This window comes from Salminus brasiliensis, chromosome 1 (assembly GCF_030463535.1).
Source record: "Salminus brasiliensis chromosome 1, fSalBra1.hap2, whole genome shotgun sequence".
NCBI lineage: Eukaryota > Metazoa > Chordata > Actinopteri > Characiformes > Bryconidae > Salminus > Salminus brasiliensis.
In genome coordinates, this window is record NC_132878.1 from 82,150,242 (window position 1) to 82,173,358 (window position 23,117).

General features: G+C 37.2%; 2 protein-coding genes across 2 annotated transcripts; one reads left to right on the forward strand and one right to left on the reverse strand.

Annotated features, from left to right (window-relative positions):
- Positions 1-7,884: 7,884 nt before the first annotated feature.
- On the reverse strand, positions 7,885-12,324 carry LOC140555213 (uncharacterized). The gene is made up of 4 exons (XM_072678651.1): positions 12,200-12,324; positions 10,976-11,238; positions 8,255-8,380; positions 7,885-8,162 (listed from the first exon to the last, which is right to left on the reverse strand). Exons 1-4 carry the CDS (start codon positions 12,322-12,324, stop codon positions 7,885-7,887), a joined length of 792 nt encoding a protein of 263 aa, XP_072534752.1.
- Positions 12,325-19,833: 7,509 nt separating this feature from the next.
- On the forward strand, positions 19,834-22,589 carry prlh2 (prolactin releasing hormone 2). The gene is made up of 3 exons (XM_072658507.1): positions 19,834-19,890; positions 20,920-21,098; positions 22,196-22,589. Exons 2-3 carry the CDS (start codon positions 20,939-20,941, stop codon positions 22,399-22,401), a joined length of 366 nt encoding a protein of 121 aa, XP_072514608.1. The 5' UTR covers positions 19,834-19,890; positions 20,920-20,938; the 3' UTR covers positions 22,402-22,589.
- The last annotated feature ends 528 nt before the right edge of the window (positions 22,590-23,117 follow it).

The following is a 23,117-nucleotide window of genomic DNA, read 5'->3' on the forward strand; positions in this document are numbered from 1 at the left end:
GCTGAAGATAAATACAATAAAAGGAACTTGACTAAAAGGCCTCACATAATACTTATTCCCTTCATCTCGGATTTAGACATACACAACATGTTCTATGACTTACCTTGATTTATCTGGTTCTGCACCTCAGCCTTCATCTTCAGCTGCTCCACTTGACCTTCACTGGCTCTCAGTCTGGTCTCTAAGTTGTTCACTGCAGCTGTTGTGTGTCTCTGTTCAACTTTCAGCTCTGCCAGCACAGCGCTCATCTCTCTCAGTACAGTGTGGATGTCCGGCTGGCAGCTTTGCTGGCTGGAGGTTGTGGTTGTAGCTTCAGTGATGGGATTCTCAGCCTCAATCTCATTCTCTCTGCCACCTCTGCCTTCACTTAGAGAAGTGTCATCTACAAATACTGACTGTCCCTCCAACACACTGCAGCACAGCAGCACCAGCACAGAAACAGGACTCATTTTTGTACATTCTCTTTGTCTTCTAGTGTATCAGTGGTCAATGCATTACTCCCATATATAGTGTAAACTTGTTAGTTATTAACTATTTTATGTCAGTGTTAAGAGGTCTGTACTTTGTCCAGGAACATGTCAATCTTTGATAGCTGTCAAGTATTACCTCATCTTGTTACTGAAATTAACATACTCTTGCATGTATTTATTATTTTTGTTTGGATTATTATTGTGAACACAGTGCGTTAAAGGATTTTCCACACATTGTTCGGGTTTCCTGTAGACTGGGCTTTTAGCCACTGCTGGTAGACCTGTATGACTGTATGCTTTGATAGCCCAGTAAATTCAGCTTTTCCTCCACATTATGGCCTTTGGCACATTCAAATGCGGTCACTCCTTTTTGCCAATCCTTAACATCTGCTTTGCGACCCACTTTCCACACATCCTATGAGACATTCACTGCACTGCAGCACCAATATTAAACTGCTTGGTCATGTCTTACAAAAGACATGTTTCATTGGCATGGAATGTATAATTATAATTGTTAATGTATAATGTGTTAGTGTGTTGTCGCTGTCAAATGAAAAACATGAAAAATCTCAATTTTATTTTTAGTTTTCTTCATTTTATAAACTCTGAAGCCTCCCCATACCCTGTACATAATTCTGTATGAATGGACAAAAATGACTTGGAATAAAATCTTTTCCCATTGACTCCCATTGAAAGTTACAATGTTTTTTCCTTCTCCTTTAAAGTTGTCATTTTGGAGATACATGTTTTTAGTGGACAGTGAAATATGAACTGGCATATGCAGTGCACTGCTGAGGTTTTAAAATGACACATTTCACAGCTCACAAGTTATTTTTTTTTATTTGTCATTGGCATTCTATTTTGATGTTTGTGTGGGTTTCTGGAGCAAAAACATAATTCATTTCTGCATAACCATAACTATATTAACTGTGAATGTAATTTAGAATCAAATGCTGTTTTTGTGAAGGATCTCTGTTCTGATTGGTTGCTTTTTAGTTGCTTTAAAATTTTTTTTTTACATTTTATAAGCATTTACTGATGAACTGATGAAAAACAACATTTCACCACTAAATGTGCTTTTGTGAAAAGAATCATCATTGTCCACACCTCAGCTATGAGTTTAGCATACACAACATCTCCTACGTCAAGTAACAGTGAGACTCCTTTAGAGGCACTGGCCTGTGGTTGGCTTGTGATCTCCATTCTTATATAAGTACACTACTATTAGTCTTCCACCTCCTCCATGGGTGTAGAATCAGAACTGATAGACTCCTCTCAGGTGTTGTGATACATGTGGAAATATGCATTAGAATATAGTCTAAATATGAATTTTATTACATGTATAAATATATAAACAGCATTTTAATACAGTGTAAATAAAAAGCCTCCCTGCACCTTATGCAGAGTTACAGCATGGCCCAGGGGGGAAATGTAGTGGTCACTGTTGAGAGGTATTAACATATGATTACATTGGACTGGTTGGTTAGACCAGCTCTGGTTTCAAAAGATAATAATTTGGTCAGGATACAAGGACAAATCTCTGAGTATGAGTTGAACTCATACAGAGAGTCCCAGTCATTTATGAAGTGGAATATTGATGCAGTTTGACATGTAGCGATATCTAACAAAACTAAAATGCCAAAAACGCCATGTCACGCTGTACAGCATGGTACTCTGTAGCCCATCTCTGGGTTAGATAGTTTTGCTGATTATCATAAGAGTACTTTGGTTGTGGTGTTAATGAAGACTCAAGATGTTTGCTGTTAGTACTATTGAGCTTTTTGGGAGGGGGGGGTGAATTCAATTAATGGACATGGCTATCAGTAGTTACAACACATTTACATTTAGGGACAGGAAAGACGTCCTAGGTCTAAATTACTGACTGGAGTAATCAGACCAATCAGATGCATCTGCACTGTAGAATTCTCTGTGCCTCAGAGGTACCATGGTATCCGATTCTGTCTAGTCACCAGAACCAAAGCCAACAGATCATCTCTGTGCTGGATTAATAGTGAAGGTGTTGCACGCTGCATTTGATGAAAGACTTTATCAGTGTGCAATCCAAAACTCAGCATCTACAAAGCAGGCATAGGTCAAAAACATTAACCAGGAACAGGCGGTTCACTTCCTAATAAGGTTCCAGATGTGCTGCAGGTGTTTTTCAGTAGTGTGAGTAGGTGAAGCCTTGAAGGAGCCAGAGCTGAGAGAGTCTGAACAGAGACTTAACTAAGTCTCTCCAGCAAGGGGAGACATTAGCTGCATTCTTTTGCACAGGTACCCTAAGCAGTCCCCTTATATTCTGTATACACTGAGCATGGTGTAGAGCAAAGAGAATTGCAGTTGATTAAATAACACAAGGCAGGATGGGATCATGGATTCAGGTAGCTTGATACTTGTACTCACTGTTGCCATTTAAATTCTGGGAAAACTCTAAAGAGATCACATTTTATCCCCTTTCTTAAGGTTGTGCAGCTGCTAGCCCATGTCTGTATGATGTTATGCACTGCACTGCTGATACATGGCTGGCTGATTAGATAATTGCATGAATGAGTTTGTGTATAGGTCATCCATCTTCAGGACGTACCTTCACTCTTCTTCTTCAGATCTCCAATTGAGCTTCACTGGCTCTCAGTCTGGTCTCTAAGTTGTTCACTGCAGCTGTTGTGTGTCTCTGTTCAACTTTCAGCTCTGTCAGCACAGCGCTCATCTCTCTCAGTACAGTGTGGATGTCCGGCTGGCAGCTTTGCTGGCTGGAGGTTGTGGTTGTAGCTTCAGTACAGAGATTTTCAGCCTCAATCTCATTCTCTCTGCCTCCTCTGCCTTCATAATGACTCAGAGACAAACACCAGACAGAGAGAAAGAGAAAGGTAGACAAACAATCAGAGAAGGAAACCTAATCAGTGGAGGCAGTTGAGGATGGTGGGGTCCCTCAGCTACTAATGTGTTTCACCTATATGCATTAAACCTATTATAGTCTACTATTTGTTTGATCAGTGTGATTCCCCATGTAATATAATTACCTATAAGCTTTCAAGGTCTGTGAAACAGTCTGGGAACAGTTCTGACCTAAAGATTAGAGAAGAAGGCTTTGTGGGGTGGGGTTGGGGGGGGGTAGTTGTTTTGATCAACAAACTACAGCACAGCAAAACAGGACTTACCCTTAAAACTCATTTTCTTTCTTTTGCTTTCTAATGCACCCATATTTCATATTCTCATTTCCTTTTAGTACAGGCTAATTATTTACTTAACTTCTCAGATGTTTGTTCATAACTGATAATAATTATCTCTCCATAATTTCTGTTTGTCAGGGCAGCTGCAGGCAAAGTCCTTTAATGTTGCACACTTATGGTAAATTATTAAGGGAACTTGTTATTCACCTATGTCTTACAAAGAAGTTGATAGACAAAGTTATATTTAATGAATATAATGTGAGTAAAATAAATGAATAAAGACAAATATTATGAATAAAATACATATATAGAAAAGAATATGCGAAGTAATATTTAAATGTTGTCAGAGTTTTTAAATTCACTCACCAGTTTATACAGTTGAACCAAGAGTCATCTAATTATGATATATCTCAACAACATTCTTTCTGTTCAAGCATCTAGTAGAACATTTTAATGATATTCATGGATAAATAGTGAAATCTGTGTAGAAAGTGTATGTAAATAGCCTACCTGTAGCTGGGTTGTAAGCCTTGCCAATGTTGGTGAAGACTCTGTAGATCAGAAGAAGGACAACACTGTATGGTCCAGTATGACCATATCCAACAGTCCTGCTGACTGCTGAAACACCACTTTTCTCTGAATGATCATACTTTATATTGCACATTAAATCAGGTATGTCATGTTTACTTTAGACACTGCATCAACACTCCTTAATCTCCACATTGATGATATTTTATTGGGACCAGACTTTCTAAATGTCTATGTTGCACCATGGTCCTGGAGGAACGTTGTTTCGTTTCACTGTGTACTCTGTATGTAGTTGAAATGACAATAAAACCCACTTAACTTGACTTGACTAAATGAAATTAAATGAAATATTTAAGACATTTGAGGTTGAAGTTCAAGCTATTGGCTGATTGGCTTAAAGTTTCCAGTGTAGACATCTTTATGACTTTTTCTCCTTCTCCATATGTGGTAGCTTTCTCTAAGCCATTACATTTTATCTAAAACAAGTAATTGCCATTGACCAATCCAAAGAGAGCATGTTAGATAATTAATTAATGCTGATTAGGAGAAGAAAGAAGCAACACAAACATAAGCAATTGTATAAGGTGAAAAGGCCTACACATGTAGAAGTTATAGGAAAAAGACATCATGAGATTTTCAGATGGAAGGTCAAACCCGTCATTTGGTAAAAGAGTGAGAGGTAAAAGAGTGAGAACTTACAAAGGGGCTCCAACCTCTCTTTGAGCCTGAACAACCTGATGAGCTAAAGCTAACTTAGAAAGCATCTTAGAGAGTTAACTAGCTATCCAGCCCTCTGTGTGTTTGTCTGAGGTTCACTCACCGTAAACCTAACCATAACATGCAATTTTAGTATTACATAACAAAAATGTGTTTCCAGGGGCTTTAAACTAATAAATAACTTTGACACCAACTAAAAGATCAATACATCTTTTAAAGGTTTTGACACTTTTACATTTCTATTAGATAAAGTCTTCTTTATGGAACCAAAAGTGTTTTACCCTTTATTTCAGGTGTGTACAGTTCCTTGATATCAGAATTTACATTTGAGCGAGTTGAAATAATAAATAATAAATGTAACTTTCTTTAATAAAATTGTCACTTCAAATTTAATTTCTAGAAATTTTAGATTCAAATATAAAAATACTTGCACTGATGCAAATAAAAGTAGAAATTGAATCCTTTACTTAACATATGTAAATGGTTATTGATTCTGCCCCATTTCTTAAACTAAGAACTCGCTGTTTCATACATATTAACATAGCTTCAAACGAATCACTCACAAAATACATATCCCTATAATTAAGTTCTAATTGCATTAAGACAGACACATGTTCTATGAAATACCTTCACTCTTCTTCTTGGGCTCCTCCACCTAACTCTCACTGGCTCTCAGTCTGGTTTCTGAGTTGTTCACTGCAGTCGTTGTGTGTTCAACTTTCAGCTCTGCCAGCACAGTGCGCATCTCTCTCAGTACAGTATGGATGTCCGGCTGTGGCCAGAAGGTTGTGGCTGTAGCCTTAGTTGACAGATTTTCAAGCTGAATCATATTAAGTACTCAGAATTTTAAGTATTTAGATTGATCCCATTGACAAATACTGACTGTCCCTCCAACAAACTACAGCACAGTATGATGTTGTTTTGCATAAATGTTTAACTCATGCTTTAGTACTAAAGATATCTCATATCTGAGTATTAAGGAAGCACGTAGGTGTCTCTGTCCAGGGAAGAAGAGCTACAATATTATTTTTATTATATTATATAAATATATTCTCATTTCATTAATAAGAAATGCATTTGTTTACTACCAGTAAAGTGCTGCACAATACAATAATTTCTTTCAGACGTCTGACAAGGACTTGTGTCCTTGGATAAGACAATCTAACAACACATCACCTTTTACTGCTCATATCACTTTATATTTTATAGTAAAATGATTTACTTTAAGGTCAATACCTCCTCATTGAATAGTTTTTTTTATTAATCTACATGGTCTGCAATTTTTTGAGGTTCCATAAAATAATTCAGAGTGGTGTGATGCAAGATGGTGGAAAAACTGTCTCTCAGATTTCTTTAAGACTGTGATGATATGAACATTTTATTATATGAATTCCTAAAATCAGCTAAAACAAATGAAGAAAATCTGTAAAATAACTAAACACTGGTTCATTACCATGGAAATAACAAACACTGATCTGTGATGTGATTAACAATCATCCTGATTTTGACAAGGGACAGATTGTAATTGACGACTGGGTCAGAGCATTTGCAGGCTTTGTGGCATGTACCTGGTATACAGAGGTCAGAACCTACAAAAAAAAATTCTAAGGCAGCAACCAGGTCATGGGCACCCAAGAATTACTAATATGCATGGGGTGCACAGGCTAGCCCTTAAGGTCTGATCCCAAAAAACAACAGCTGCTGAAAAGGTTAACGCTTGATTCCTCTCTTATAAAACACAATTCATGAATGCATGGTGTAATTGTTTATTAGTGTGAACTGCAGAGCCAACTTATTTAATTACATGATAACCAGAACGTGGACTCTCTTGATGATAACTACAATAATGAACATGTGCAAATTGTAACATGCTTAAGATAATCCACGCTTTAAGATAATCCACTATAATTTAACGTTTTACAGCCCAGTTCCCAGCCCAAGTTCACAATTTAGTGCAATATTTCTTGGTCAATGATTCCCAAGGTTTGAGTGGTATGTTAGGAGTGAAAATGGTTTTATATTCCAGTTTCCATTTTATTTTTTGTAAATTCTGTTATTTTTTCTTTGTGAGAAACATGACAGACTGGTTTAAATACTTTTATAGATCCTTTTCAAATTTGCTTTCTAGAACTGAAACTGTCCAGATTGATTGATTGATTGATAACATGAGTGCATGAGAGCTCAGAGTGGCTCTCCTCAGAGGTCTTAGGTACTCCAGAAACATTTTTATGGATTTGTAATTTCCTGTGTTTCTTTAAATAATAATTATATTTTTATTTATAGCCATAAATAATACTCCTGACTATCAGAATGTGCTCAGCTTTGAAGATTTTGATTTTTTATTTTAAATAGTCAGATGAATGTTCCTTATGAAAAGTGAATTGTGGAATTATTACATATTGTAATTATAATTATATCCATATTATATATTATAAGATAAGCCTGCAATTCAAAGTATATACTTAAAGTGTCCAGGCCTTTTATGTTGGTGTTCTAATCTGGTTAGACTAAAGTTTGGCCAAAGCTTTCCTGTCTGCTGATGTTTGTGACAAACACTCTTACCACTGCGGTTATTAACAGCCACTGTAATTCAAATCACACCTTAGTTAAAACTGTGACTTTCAACTAAAACATATACCTTACATAATAATAGCAACTGACCACATGTTCACTGTGTTTACCCTTATATGATGTAGTCTACCAGTGGCCTATTACAAAAGATCTTCTTTTTATTCTTCGTCTTATTAGCTTATTATTGGTAGAGCAAATTACTCAATTCACATACTGATGTCAGTGACCTCCTCTTAAATATTGCATTCTTGATAAATGCAGTTTTCCACAATGCCAAGTCTCACATCTCAAGTTAGGTTTTTATTTTTTTAGTCAATTTGCATTGCATAATGATATGAATAATTCAAAAACAACAGAAATGGACCATAATAACTGTTTCTATTACACAATTCACATGTCAGCATGCCATTGTTCATTCGATGCGCTGCTCAAACAGAAAAAAGCATTTCACCACTGAATGTGGTGTGGTGAAACCAATCATCCCACACCCATGTATTAGCTCTGAGCTTAAGACAGACAACATCTCCTACTTCCAGTAACAGTGAGACACCATTAGAGGTACTCACATTGCCCCCAGGTTGAAAAGCATGCGTTCCAGCTATGTGATCTCCATTCTTTTGTAAGACTACTGTAACATGTCGTCCGCTTCCTCCATGGGCAGAGAATCTGAACTGATAGACTCCTCTCACAGGCGCAGTGAAAATTCCTGTAGAATATTGTAACATGTGTATTATATGTACACAAACTGCATGTAAATACACACATTAGTTTGGAAAAAAAGGTACACAAGTAGTTCACCTGTAGTTGGGTTGTAAGCATTGCCAATGTTGGTGAAGACGTCTTTGTAGACCAGAATAATGTCAATACTGTATGGTCCAGTATGACCACTTCCTGAAAGGGATGCTGAAAACGCCACTTTTCTCTCTTTAATAAACAGAACAATTTACACTAAAACAGTAAAATTTGTAAGCAGAACAAGTTCAAACTGGCGTGAAGTTACAAAGACATTCACCTCGTCCTAAAGGAAAATAGATCTCCAGGAGCTGAGCAATCACTGCTTTAGATGGAGTGATGGAGACATATTAAACATCTTAAAATGAGGTTTGTATGATTTAGAAGGTAAAATTGTTCCAGTTTGGTGCAACAAATAATCAAATCAAAGTAAAAGCTTAGATACCAGCATACTTTTAATTTCTGAAAGAGCTTCAGCGTGATCTCTCCTCCATCTAAATCCGTATTGTATCTGACTGGCTAAGCTTTGTATAAAGCAATTCTGTATTAATGTGCTGTGAAATCCCTATTTAGAAAGTCAGGTTTGTCTCAGTGGCAGTTCATTGTGATGCTCAATCCAAACACACTATCAAAATAATCCTTTTACATATGTAAGTTAATTAGCTGAGGGTTTGTATTTGCAAGACTTGCTATATATATTGCATTCAGGTGGGATGTTTGTGTAACACTGTGGTTTATAAATCATTAATGACACACATGAATGAGGAAAAAAATACAATTGCACTACTTTTAACACAGGTGGTGGAACACAGTAGTAATCTTTTTTTTTGTTATTACTGTGCAAACTGTTTTCAAAAGGTCACCACCTAAAACACATCCTGCCTTGAAAATGGTACATAAATAAAATAGCTGACAAGGATCTACAAGTCAAAAAAGACTAGTGTAGACTGTATGACCTTGCACTTCGATACACCTGCAAATTTAGCTACTTCCTTCAGACTATGGCCTTTGGCACGCCCAAATGCAATCACTCCCTTTAACAGATGCTTTGTGACCCATTTTCCACACATCTAAAGAGACATTCACTGCACTGTCCCACATCTTCTCAATTTATGAAGCTTGTCACACACCCCATAGATATTTATACCAATAAAGCCCAATATAGCCCAATCATTCTCATGCAACACCATCTGCAGAAGCCTGAAGTTACTACCAACTTACACACTCAAGGTGACTACTTTTATGTCCAGGTATCTTATTTAATATGAACTTTTTAGGACTTGACTCAAAATAGATATGTAGGAAACATTAAAATCAATAGGAGGCAGCATAACTTGATTACACCAGTACAGTATTATAATTGTCTGGACGTGGATAATCCACATAAAAATGCCTTGTTCCAATACTGTGACTGGGCCTAGAACGTTTCGGCCGCAATCAGCAAAGGTACTTTTGGAGGCAAAAAAGGAATTGACTGTCATGAAAAGAACACCCTGTCAACTATGAAGCATGGGGATGGATCATCATTTTTGGGGATTTGTTGACAGTGGCAATGACAATTATATGGGTGGAGGGAAGAAAGGATTTAGAGTTCATATTGTGTTACTGTAACTAATATTAATAGTTTAATTGATGTTTTTGTTAAATTATTATGAATTAAAATGTATAAAGATTCTTAATCCTAATGTGTATACAGAACTTTATCATTTCTCTTTGTGCTGTGAATATTAGAACGTCTTACCGTTATTTTCCTTTTTCAGTGTCTCCACTTCACTGCCAATTGAGATTTTCAAGGCTTTCAATTCCTCTGAGTGATAAAATATACAAAACATTGACAAGAATTCATGTGTTTTTTTTTTTTTTTACATAAAACCATTTTTAAAAACAAACAGTACATGCTTCTGAGAAATAATTTTACATGTTTAAATATAATGTAAAAATATGACATATGTAAAGATATACAAAGCACTATAACATGTATTTTATATAAATATATATGTGTTTATATTGCCCATTACAATACCTTGAAAAAGCATTTAAGCTTAAGTTATCAGATTTTTCTGGATTACAAATGACAGACTGTTCCAGAAATATTTTATTAACTGATAAACACTCAAAGCTCATTTGTTTGATTTAATCAAATTAATTTAAAATGAAAATGCTACTTGTGTTCAAATCCTCCATAATAGTGTTCAATCATAATAATTCAGGAAGAATCTGTAAATGTTTCTCTGGAGAAATGTTCATGCAAATTTCTGTAAATGTATTGTTTTTTTACTGAGGCTATTGAACTTTTTTTTTTGGCAACCATTGCTACCAGTCATTTTTACACAAAAATAAAATATTTGCAGTCGCTGCTGTTTTGGCTTGCCTCATTTTCTAGTCAGGCACCTGGCTCTCCATCTACCTCTGTATGTTCAAAGAGCGCGGCTCTGGATCTAGTGCTCTGTCATAGTCAGGAGAATTCATAGTGCAATTTTAGAGGCAAGCGAGGTACGTTCGTTTCCTGTTCATGGTCCTAGGTAACCTCAGTTCTAGGCTGTCTCTGCTGGTTCAGGTTAGGTTGGCCTCGTTTTCTAGTCAGGCAGCTGGCTCCCCAGCTACCTCCGTGGATACATAGAGCTCTGGCTTTGTGTTTAGTCCCCCCCTCTTAGTTCACCCCCTCTTTATTCATCTGTTCAGCTCCCAAGCTCTTCCCAGTCCCAGGTTTGTTTTACAAGGCTTTGTATACAATTTAAAGAAAAAGAAATCTACTTCAAAAAATTTGGATTTTTTTTGACAGTGTACCTTCACTCTTCTTCTTCAGCTCCTCCAATTGACTCTCACTGGCTCTCAGTCTGGTCTCTAAGTTGTTCACTGCAGCTGTTGTGTGTCTCTGTTCAACTTTCAGCTCTGCCAGTACAGCACTCATCTCTCTCAGTACAGAGTGGATGTCCGGCTGGCAGCTTTGGCGGCTGGAGGTTGTGGTTGTAGCTTCAGTAGAGGGATTCTCAGCCTCAATCTCATTCTCTCTGATGGCATTTACACTAACTGTCTGTCCCTCCAACACACTGCAGCACAGCAGCACCAGCACAGAAACAGGACTCATCTTTAAAACTCTTCCTTTGTCTTGAAGTGCTGTACTCAGGGTAGACAGGGTATACATATATAGTGTACAGTGGTTAATCGTTAACTGTGTTCATATCTGGGTTCATGCAAACTGTTAATAATTATCTCATCTTGCCCCTGAAACCATAAAGTTACATGTTTGTCAGATTTGCAGCATGTGCTGTTTTCTGTGGAAACAAGGTGTCAATAAATGGTTTGACAGAAAACAGACAAGTATGGTGACTGCCCTCACCCTTCACTGCCCTTCATAAGTCTATCCTTAAATTAAGATTTATCTACATAAATAAATAATGCTAGCATTATTGGCTACTATGTGGAAAGCCATTTGTGATATAGTGCTAGTTCACAGTATAATCTAGTGACTATGAGCTAGTTGACTTGTAAGTGGCACTAGTTAGTTTATTACATTTACATTTACGTCATTTAGCAGACCCTCTTATCCAGAGCGACTTACAAAGGTGCTTTGCTATTTACTCAAGAAAAACCTCAGCTAGTTTTTAAAGACTAATAGTTCAAAGATACCTTTAAGCTTTAGACATTACTAAGCACAAGTCAATAAGGTGACCATAGTACTCTACTATTCGCCCAAGTACTCTCTGAAGAGGTGGGTCTTCAGTCTGCGTTTGAAGACAGCGAGCGACTCGGCCGTTTGGACACCCAGGGGAAGCTCGTTTCACCACTTTGGTGCCACGACAGAAAAAATCCTGGACACTTGTCTTCCGTGGATTTTGAGGGATGGCGGGTCGAGGTATTATTATATAATAGATTTATAATAGTATATAATAGAATATAATACTTTCTTTCAAATAGAATTGACACTTTTCTGATAAATCAATAAAAATACAATGTTATTTTATATGTTTGATATATTTCAAACTAGGAGTATAAAAGTTTACCAGGTACCCGGTCTCATCCAGGCTGCCTGGAGGCCTGCCATGACTGCCCTTCACCATCAGGCCCGTTTGTGCTGGTGTCTGCAACATGTGCACTGGAACCTGAACATGTGGAGGAATGTTATCTTCAGCCATGAGTCCAGATTCTGCCTACGGCATTCGGCAGTTGGATTGTAGGGTTAAAGTGTCAAACAGACACAGAAAACGCTATGCTGATTGCTGCATCGATAGAGTAACATCTTTTGGTGGAGGCATTATGATGGCGTGGGGTGGCATCTCTCTCCCTGGAAAAATTAGGCTCGTCATCATTGGTGTCAATCTCAATGCAGAGAGATATTAAGATAAAATTTGAAACCAGTGGCAATCCCATATTCCACAGTCTGGGTCTGAACTCTATTCTCCAAGATGACAATGCTTTATCAGAGACTACCTCCAGAATTTAGGAGTGGAGAGGATGGAAATGGCCTGCCAGCAGTCCTGACTTCAAACCCATTGAACACTTGTGGGATCAGCTTGGGCATGCTGTTCAAGCCAGATTGACCAACACAATCACGTTGGCTAACTTGCGAATGCTGGTTGAAGAATGGGATTCCATCCCACAGCAGTGTGTGACCAGGCTGGTGACCAGCATGAGGTGCCAGGCTGTTGTGGCTGTGTATGGTTCTTCCACACACTACTGAGACTCCTGTTCACCATTTAAAAGGGAAAATAACAGGCTTTCTAATGGTATACGATAATCTCTCAAAAGCCCCACTTATATTATACATATATTTTAATATTTTACAATTAATTACACATTTACTGTATGTAAATTTTTTGATTGATTTTGATTGATTGTAGTAAAAGAAGCAAAAGTACTAATAGGTATAATATAGCAACAAATAAAAGTGAACGCATAGATACCAGTTATTCAAGCAGTTCCAGTGCTTGACACAAACATTATGAATGTTACTAATGATAATAGTGCTTTGAAATCCCTCTTTAGGAAGTCAGGTTTGTCTCAGTGGCAGTTGTGCTGTTTATCATGCAAACAAATTTAAATGGCCTTATTACATACTGTATATGAATTCATAAGCTGATAATTTTTATGTGTGCAAGACTTTCTTTTGACACTAAACACTCAACACTCATCATGGACATTCAAGCTGGATTTTTGGTTAACATTGTGGTTTATGAATTATTAATGGTAAAGCAAAAGGAAAAAAATGCAGTTGCTTTAACCACAGGTTTTAAACATTGTTTTTATGACAAACATCTCAAAAGTTCCTAAAACACACATCAAGTAGTGGGACACAATTTAAATTTTAAAATGTAAAAGACTACAAATGGTCACCATTAGTCCAGCACAACACTGGTTTTGAATTACCAGTTGATTCAAGATTCAAGAATTTATTGTCATTTACACTGCAGAAACAAGCAGTTACACTGTACAATGAAAGTCTTACTTTGCAGTTCCTCCATTTACCGACATAGTCTTAAATATCACTATAAAAAGAGAGAAACAGAATAAATAAATATATATTAAGTACACATACACTTAAGTTAAGTAAAAGAAATACACGTATAGAAAGTAAAGGAAAGTAAAAGAGTACCATAGAGTATGGATGTGGCTCATATTAATGGGTGCATGTCAGAGTTCAGCCAGTTCAGAATGGAAAGGGGAAGGAGGTGTTTACAGTGTTTATCACTGATAATAAGATACTACACCTAAAATAACTTGGAAAAAGAAAGCATGGCTGGATTCAGGAGGGAAACAGACAGCAATCCAACCTATCATCTATGGACTAGAATGAATTATTTGAAAGTAACTAAACTGAGACTCAACTCAACCGTAGAAAAAAGTTTTGACACTGTGTACACCAAACTGTTCCATGTGTCTTGAGTATTAGGATTATCTGGACAGACACTATCCACATAAAACATCTGTTACAAAATTGAGAGACAGGTACAACCAACGTCTGAAGAGAGTTAGTACAGGGAGAAGCTTATGGGAGCCTGTTTTGGAAATTTAGTGATGACTCAGGTTTAGCGTAGACCAAAAATATTTCTTCACATCCTGGTGGAGAGTAGGCCACCAGTGTTTTGTGTAGAGCAGCTGACGGTCTCACTGGGTCCTGGGTTGACAGGCAGCATGGGCCCAAACCAAGAAATCCTGATGGAAGGACTCAGGGAAGTAGTTGATATGTGTGGGTCGGCATCCCACAGGAGTGGCTGTATTTACCAAGGCCTGGCAGATATTTTCAGCTTTTATGTTCTTGGACCCAGGATGATAAGATATGTGGAAAATAGTGTATAATGAATTTACTACAGGTTTGTGGTCAGTGGAAACTATGAATTGCAATGTAGCCAACCCAAGCAACAATGAAACATCTAAAAAAGTTTGCAAAACCTGGGAACTGCTGTAGTTCCTTAACAGAGCAAGGAGAGGGCCATGATTTGCTATATCTGAGGAGTAAATAGACAGATGCTATCTATATTGACAATAACAAGGTGTTCAAACATATTCTTTAAAACATCATTGACAAGTGAGTGAAACAACCAGGGTAAATTAGACAGCCCTTGAGGCATGGCCAGGTACTCAAAGTGCCCCCTAGTGGCACTTAATGTGTTTTTGCATTCATAACATGTAGTTTTATGTTCTGGCCAGGAGATGGAAGGATTGTGCAACCTAAGCCAGGGGAAACCTGACCGGATTTAATGAACAGATAACTAGAAATTAATAAGCAAGCCTCTCCTCTCAGCAGTAATTAGAACAGTTTAGAGGTCTGGTGTTGGTGTATTGAGAGTATTAAAAAAAGACCCTATACTATACCCTATAAAGATTGTTTCTTTCATCAAAATTATTAGTTTATATAATTATTTAATATCATTTATTTAATTCATTAAAAAATAACATTATTATACTAATATTTCTATAAACGAATTAAAATTAAATTAAATATTATCACTACTAAAACATACACTATGTAAACAAAAGTATTGAGACACCTGCTCATTTATTGTTTCTCCTGAACTCAAGGAAATTAAAAGACTGTATCCTGCTTTTGTTGGAGTAACTGTTCTACTAGAGTTTGGAGCATTGCTGTGTGGATTTGATTGCATTTAGTGACAAGAGCGTACGTGAGGTCAGGATGGTGGATGATCACCTTCAAATCTCATTATCAACTCCTCTCAAAGGTATATGTTTATCTGCTCCAGAGTCCAGTTCTACTGGCAAGACTTCTCTACTGGGACTTAGCACATCTGTGTCAGCAATTGGTGCAACTTAAAGTTGCCTAATGAATTCATTATAAGGGGTGTCACAAACATTTGCACATGTAGACTCTGTCTGAAATACATTAACATTTTACCACATTTTAATATGGACAGCATCTATATAGCACTATATATCCAATTTAAATTGTAGGCTCATTACAAAACCCACATTTCTCAAATCAGTGTCTATATTTGTCAGCTTACTCTGTATTGTGGTCAAAACTGAAAGCTGTTTGTTTACAATGCTCTGATTTAGAAGTTTTCAACAAAGGGGGGGGGGGCAAAGTGTTTAGCTGACTTTTTTGACACATTGACCTTATTTAATGTAATTGTATTATGAAGTTCTGCTTTGAAAATGTTGTGAAATTTACATAATGCATATGCATATGCATATGACAATAAATGAAAAGCATTTAGAATAAATGAAAAGCAATTAAAAAGCATATAGTCTTGGAAAATGAGGCACACATGTAATATTCCAAAGTGACTTAGCCATGTTTATATTGGCTAGCTACAAGAAATAGATCTATTCTATTAAACCACAGGTCAATGATGTGTGTTTGTGATGACCAGTGCTCTCCTTGCTGGATCTGTCAGTTTAGGTGGACGGCCATGTCTTAGTAGGTTTGCAGTTGTGGAATACTTTTTCTGCTTTTGGATGATGGGAATCTCTTTAGGATGTTCAAAGCTGGGGATAGATTTTTTACTTAACCCTGCTTGAAACCTCTCCACAATCATCTCTTCATCCACACATCTCTGGCCTGTCTAGTGAGTTCTTTGGTCTTCATGATCCTCTTTGTTCACTAGCTTTCCCCAACAAACCACTGAGGCCTTCACAGAGCAGGTATATTTATACTGAGACTAAATGACACACAGCTGGAATCTATTAACTAATGTGAATGCATGTACACTGTACTAAATATTTTATTGATTGTTGATCTGATGCATTAATGATGTAATGTATGGATGTGATCATCATGTAATAATGTGAACATCTAAGTTTGTTTTAAAGGAATACATTGAAATAACCATCTCATAAAATTGTTGCTGCAGATTATGCCTATTAATTTAAGTATCATGTTATTAGCAGCAAATGTAATGGCAGATTCTATAATATTTGAGGTCATGACAGGTTATATGTGACACTAATCATTGAAGTCTGTACATTTACATTTACATTACATTTAAGGCATTTAGCAGACACTCTTATCCAGAGCGACTTAGAAAAGTGCATTATGTTACTGTTAAATGTAATGTGGCATTACATTATTATACAGGACATAATGTGTCTTGATAACTCATAAAAGCATATATTCACTCTTGGAACAAAACTGCCAGCTGTGTTTTACAACCTATCCAAATTTCATGACCAGCAAAAATGATCCAAAATCCCAAAGTCTCGTTACATTAATTACATTAAAATTATGTGAATGTTCTGCTTCAGGATTCAAGTAAACCGTAAGGGTAAATTGTAAAGGTGCAGAGGTGGTTTAATTTACAGTTAATAAGTAATGAATATGCATATGGGACGTCAGCACATCGCTTAGTTCGTCAATGACTGCAATTGTCTCTGAAATGCATGCTCTCTCACACACACACACCCACACACACTGCTTAGGTGCTGGCATTGAACTGTTTGTGGCATGCCAACAGTTTACTGCTTTGGAAGAGTAAGCTAGAGTTAATCAATGCTGGAATCAGCCCACTCTTTGTGTAGACTAAGATTCACAGCTCTGGGTCTTCCTAAACTTTGCTAAGGGTGATCGTGTTTGTGATTTAGCCCATCGTCTCAGACAAGTTGAGGCACTTTATCAACCCCAAGCCTGTCGTCTCAATCAAACTGAGAACATTTGCACAGCCACACTAGAGAGGGTTTCATTCAAACAGTCGATCTGAGATTTCATTCATCCATTATGGGGTGAGGGGAGGCCGGATAAGGCAAGCTTCTAAACATTAAAGTGACTCTTCTCATTTCTTTTCCATGTTATAACTTTCACAGATCTCTTCACAAACATTGATCTACTCTCCAAACATTAGCAATAATTGAGATCATGGTATTCTTGCAATTTCTTGCTCTAATTAGCTGGAAATACTTATGCTTTGGACTTTAGTTTGTTTAGAAGAGACTTGCCTACTACAGAGGCTTCTCAAAGGACAGCAACAAACACTTCATATATTACCATTTAGCATGACCAGTGCAAAGAAAGCCATTTGTGCCAGACAGAAAGGGAGATTAATATGTGGAAGTGGAAGTGATTAAAATTTCCAATTTATGTGTCAGTAATGACTCAACCCCAACATGGGTTGGGAAAATAACATGCAGAAGTTTGTACACTTCCATAGACATTTTAAAGGGTTACAAATTCTGTTACAGGGAATAGTTAAGTGAATATAAGATGAACTCCAAAGCACATAAAGTGACAAATTCTGTCAAAAAAGTGACAAACATTATTTTCAACATTTTAAGCAGGATCAGTGTATACCTTTATCTTGTACAATTTTACAGTGAAAAAGGCAAAGGAGCACCATGCAAAGGTTTAGACAACCCAAAAGGTTTGAGCTCCCAGATAACTTAAGATCTCAGAACAAAATTAGCTGGTTAATGCTATGGATTATACTCAAACATAGGGAAGGACAGATATTAAGCAATCAAGAAATAGGAAAGTAGAGGGAAGAATAAAGTCAATGAATACCAACAAATTCTGGAAACAAACACTACATCACCTGTTAAAAAAGGTAAGGACAAAAATACAATGACTTCTACAGCAGGATGACAATTCTATAAACTTCTCAACATCCATAATGGTTTACCTCAGGAGGCACAAGCTGATGATTTTGCCAGTCCCTTGACCAACAGTTTATCAAGCCCCAAGAATCCCACAGAACTTAAAGCCTTTCGGCATAAACAATGGGTGAAAATCCCCGAAAGAAGAACTGAAAAACACTTAACTGCTACAAAAAGTATTTACAAGCATGGATACTTACAAAAGGGTTGAGCAAGTATGGCCATACAGGGTGTCTTTTTTTGTAAGAGAATAAAAAGTAATTTTGCTTAAAATATGAAAGATTAGGTCACCTTTTTCTCACATATTCCTGTCCTGATGTACTCTATTCACAGCACTTTTCTATAGTGTATACTAAGGTAGTCAGCAGATTCAATAGAGAAAGTCTCATAACTCAAATGTAGAGCTTTTAATTAAATTTCTGTTTACAATCACATTTGATATTTCTGGTGCTCTTAAAATACAGAACAAACCTAAGTGTATATTACTGTTTTTTGCATCATAGCAATCTTTTCTATCTAAACAAATAAAAGGATCCACCAGTACTCTATTTTGATCATCATCAAATTTGGCAGTCATTATCAGCATGGCAGTCCATTTCTGGAGTTGTGTGTGGAATTAGATCAGATATGATTAGATCAGATGTTTTTGTGTTGTTTGCAAATGCAAACAAAATAAATACATTTGTTCTGGGAAAAGTGATGCATTTTCTGAAAGAATAGCAGGGCTGTCAATATGTTTGGCCATGATTCATATATGAATTAATTTTTGCAGGGTGGAATGTTCGTCATATCAACAACCAAACATAATGGTGGTAGTGTGATAGTCTGGGGCTGCTTTGCTTCTGCAGTACCTGGATGACTTGTCATAACTAACAGAACCATGAATTCTGCTCCATCAGAACATTCAGAAGGATAATATTTGTTGGTCACTTTGTGACCTAAGGTTCAAGCCCAGTGGGGTTATGCAGCAATGGTTCGAAGCACACAAGCAAGTCCACCTCTGAATGGCTCAAAAGAAACAAAAGTACGGTTTTGAAGAGGCCAGGTCATAGTTCACAAACACTGTTCACAAACAGTTATTAGGTTTTGGGAGGACAATTACTTTTTCACATGGGTGATGTAGGTTTTGAATATATCTTTATCTTCAACAAATAGAACAATCATTTAAAAGCTACAGAGTGTATTACTTACAAATATGACAAATATGCAAAAATAAAGGGAAAATGCCCTGGCAAAATGCCAGAAAGTGGACAAGGGTGTTACCTAACGAAACAAATGTTGAGGAGTGTGTGTGTCACAGACTCCCTGATGGAGTGCATCCTGGCGTGTTGCGTGTGCAACACCCCCTCCTCCCACTGTCTTCTCGGGTACGCAGCCTAATTTCCTTGTGATGGTCAAGGGACGATGAAAGAGGATAAGAGTGGGAGGATGAGACGAAGAGTGAGAAAAAGAGGCAAGGGGAAGTGTGTGTGCGTGTAGATTTGTGTGTGTTGAGGTTGGTGGGGGCGGGGGGCTGGGTAGTGGTGTCCATGACCATCCAGTGACACAGATGAGCACAGATAGGCCCTATATAAACGTATTGCATCTGGCTGACTGAGTGAACTGCCAGACAGAGCAAAGCGTGCTCCTCGCTCCTCAAGAGCAAGCTTCCACACACACAGGTGAGTCTAAACCCAGGCTTTTTGAATTTGGGTCGGGGTGGGTGCTCAGTAGATCTGTAGATTTGTTAGCAAATAAGCAATGATTATAAATAAATTATTACATTTGCTGTATAAATCCTTTCTGGCCTCAGATTTAATGACAGTATACTTGAGACTGATTAAGAGATATTTTAGTGAGAAAGCTGTTGGTGTGCAGAATGGCCTTGATTAATTTGTTTCCAGCCTCTAAGTTAAACTCTAAACAAAAAGGGTTCTTACCCATTTAGCGCTTTATAGAACTGTTTTAATATATAAATATGGTTCTTTAAAGAATTATATATAATATATATATATAATATTATTATATATATAAGAGATGTTTCATAGAGAAGAACTATTTAACCAGGCAAAAACATGCATGTTTGAGTTGTAATTGTTGTATCCAATCATTGTCTTTGTTTAAAAACCTTTGACGAACCCAAAAGAACCCAGAAAGGGCATAGGGTTAGGAATAGCATATTATTAATACTTCATGTTATATTTTATACTGTTATATAGTTCATGTTTTATACTCTACATTTTTATGCTGATGCATAGTTAAAACATGGCATACTGTTATATAGTTAATATTTTTTACTGTATGTTACATTTGTATACTGATGCATAGTTAATATTAAATTAAGTTATATTGTTTTATAGTTAATGTTATATACTTTATGTTGCGATTTTATACTGTTATTTACTTTGTTCTATTTGATAATTATATACTTAATGTTATATACTTTATACACTTTAATCACACAACCATTACACTTAGATAAATAAACCAAAGGGCTTGTTTGATTTACACTATAAGTATGAATAATGATTGCATTTTCTGTTAAAGTAACAAAGTCCACATATACTGACTGCACAGACTGATTAAATGGAAATGTAATAACTAGGCTTCGTACTTAAATAGCTGGAAAAAAAAATAACAAGAGAACCAATACATACAGTTAAAGAAGCAAACATTTATTACTTTACTTCTCTGCTCCTTCTTACCCGTAGCCCTGAACCCACATGCGCCATGCTGCCCCAGACGCTCGCCCTTGCAATGCCCCACTCACGCTCCCGGTGGGGCACGGTGGTCATCATGGTGCTGCTCATCCTGTCAGCCACTGCCATGTGTGCAAGCTGCACCACCGTAGAACATGACCTGCATATCGTCCACAATGTGGATAACAGAAGTAAGCTTTAAGATTCTTTAAATAAGTGGACCACAACCTGCAATGTCTCTGTCTGAGACATTGCAGGTCAGTCAGTTTCCACCAGATTTAGGTATTTGAAAAGGGAAATCGTCAAACTGTCCTGGACCCTGTCAGACACTTTACAGCTCTGTTGCTTTTGCTGTGAAACACTACTCGTTTCAGGCCTAGTCCTTTTGCTATGTAACTTCTGGCCAGTGGAGAAAAGACTATATTGATTGATTGAGTCTTTGTCTGCTTATCGATAAATACAAAGTCATTGATACAACTGGTGCTTTGCTTGTCAGCTTGGCCAACTAGACCAATATTTCTACTAAATTCAAGCATGTCCCATTTCTGAAATGTGCAAAAGCAAAGTCTGCAAGATCCCTCGAAATGCACGGTGTCCACAGTATCTCAGCTAGACCTGGTGATGATGTTCTAACACATGCAGATGTTGCAACAGTGAGTCAGTAAAAAGAAAGCATTCAGCAGCTCATCAGCCAATTGTGGGCCTCATAGGCAGAGTTTGAGGATGAAGAGTGAGTGGAAGACCTAAATAGCTTTTTGATGCTGAATTTGGACTAATTCAAATGCAGGTCATTTTTTTATTTTTTATTTTACTGCAAATCAAGCACTTTTCAAGTTGTTAAAACTGTATACTTACCTTTATTAACCTCGATTGTATATCAAAGGTAAACAATTTGAATGAAATTTGCTGACCATATGTGACTTTAATGAATAGGGGTGAATTTATATAATGCAAAATTAATGTAAATGTGAAGGTAAACCATTATCAAGACACCCCTGATCAAATTACATGTGTGATTTTCTAAATATTAATAAGATCATAACCTCGACAGAGAACACACTTCTGAAGCATAAAAACAGTTTAGTAGCCAACATTTCACAACGTTATGGCATATTAAACATTTCCTTTTCAACTTTTCAATTGTTCAACTGTGTCTAAAACTGGACATATTTACACTTAGAAAATGAACAAAATGTACCATTTTAACAGGGGCGCTTAAACTTATGCATAGTATTCATTCAGGTCATTGCTCAATTTGATTGCTTGTGTTTTGTGTTTTGACCCATAGGTCCGGAGATTGACCCATTCTGGTATGTGGGGCGTGGTGTGCGGCCAATCGGTCGCTTTGGGAAGCGGGAGAGTGCACGGAGTGTGCAGCCTGTGCTCGGTTCTCTTGAGCTGCTGCTCAGCGCACTCCGGAGTGAGGAGGGTGCACGGGGAGACAGGAACACACGCACTGGACTCACGCATGATGACGACGACTGGCTACCGTGACGTTGAACACGCCTCCATCTACCAGCTTTTTCAGTTTCCACATTTTCCTGCAATTTCCTGTGTTTGCTGCTGTTTGCCCTTCCATACCGTTTATTTCACTGAATGGAAATGGTGTCTTTCTGTACATATGCAAATGCAAACTATATTGATAAATAAATGGATAAACATTCTGATCTTCATTTTAACAATGGAGTTGCATGCACTGGTTTGTTTTGAAGCACACCACCTTACAAAGACAGAAAACGACTCCAGCATTTAAAGGATTTCAGCATCTTTTAATTTTGAGAGTCCATCATATGCTTGACAGCTAGCGACCTTTGTATTTGACATTTAACTAAATATAACCTGACCTTTAGGTTGAATGGTACTGATTCTAATAAATGACTCTAAACCTAAACCTATCCTAATCTAAAGCCTAAACCTATTCCTAACCCAAACAATCTTGGTTATCAACAGCCTTAATAACAAAGTAGTGTTACCTTGGTTTGCTGTTGGTCTGGGAAGTGACTGTCTGTGAGCGGTTTGGGTTTCCTCTGAGTACTCCTGTCTCCAGTAAACACATGGTAGGTGAATTGGCTATGCTAAATTGCCCCTAGATGTGAGTGTAAATGGCTGTGTGTGGTACCCTGTGATGGGCTGTTTTTTCTTTACTGTGCCCATTGATTCCGGGTAGGCTCCGGACCTGCTGTAACCCTGGACAAGAAGAAGCGGATAAG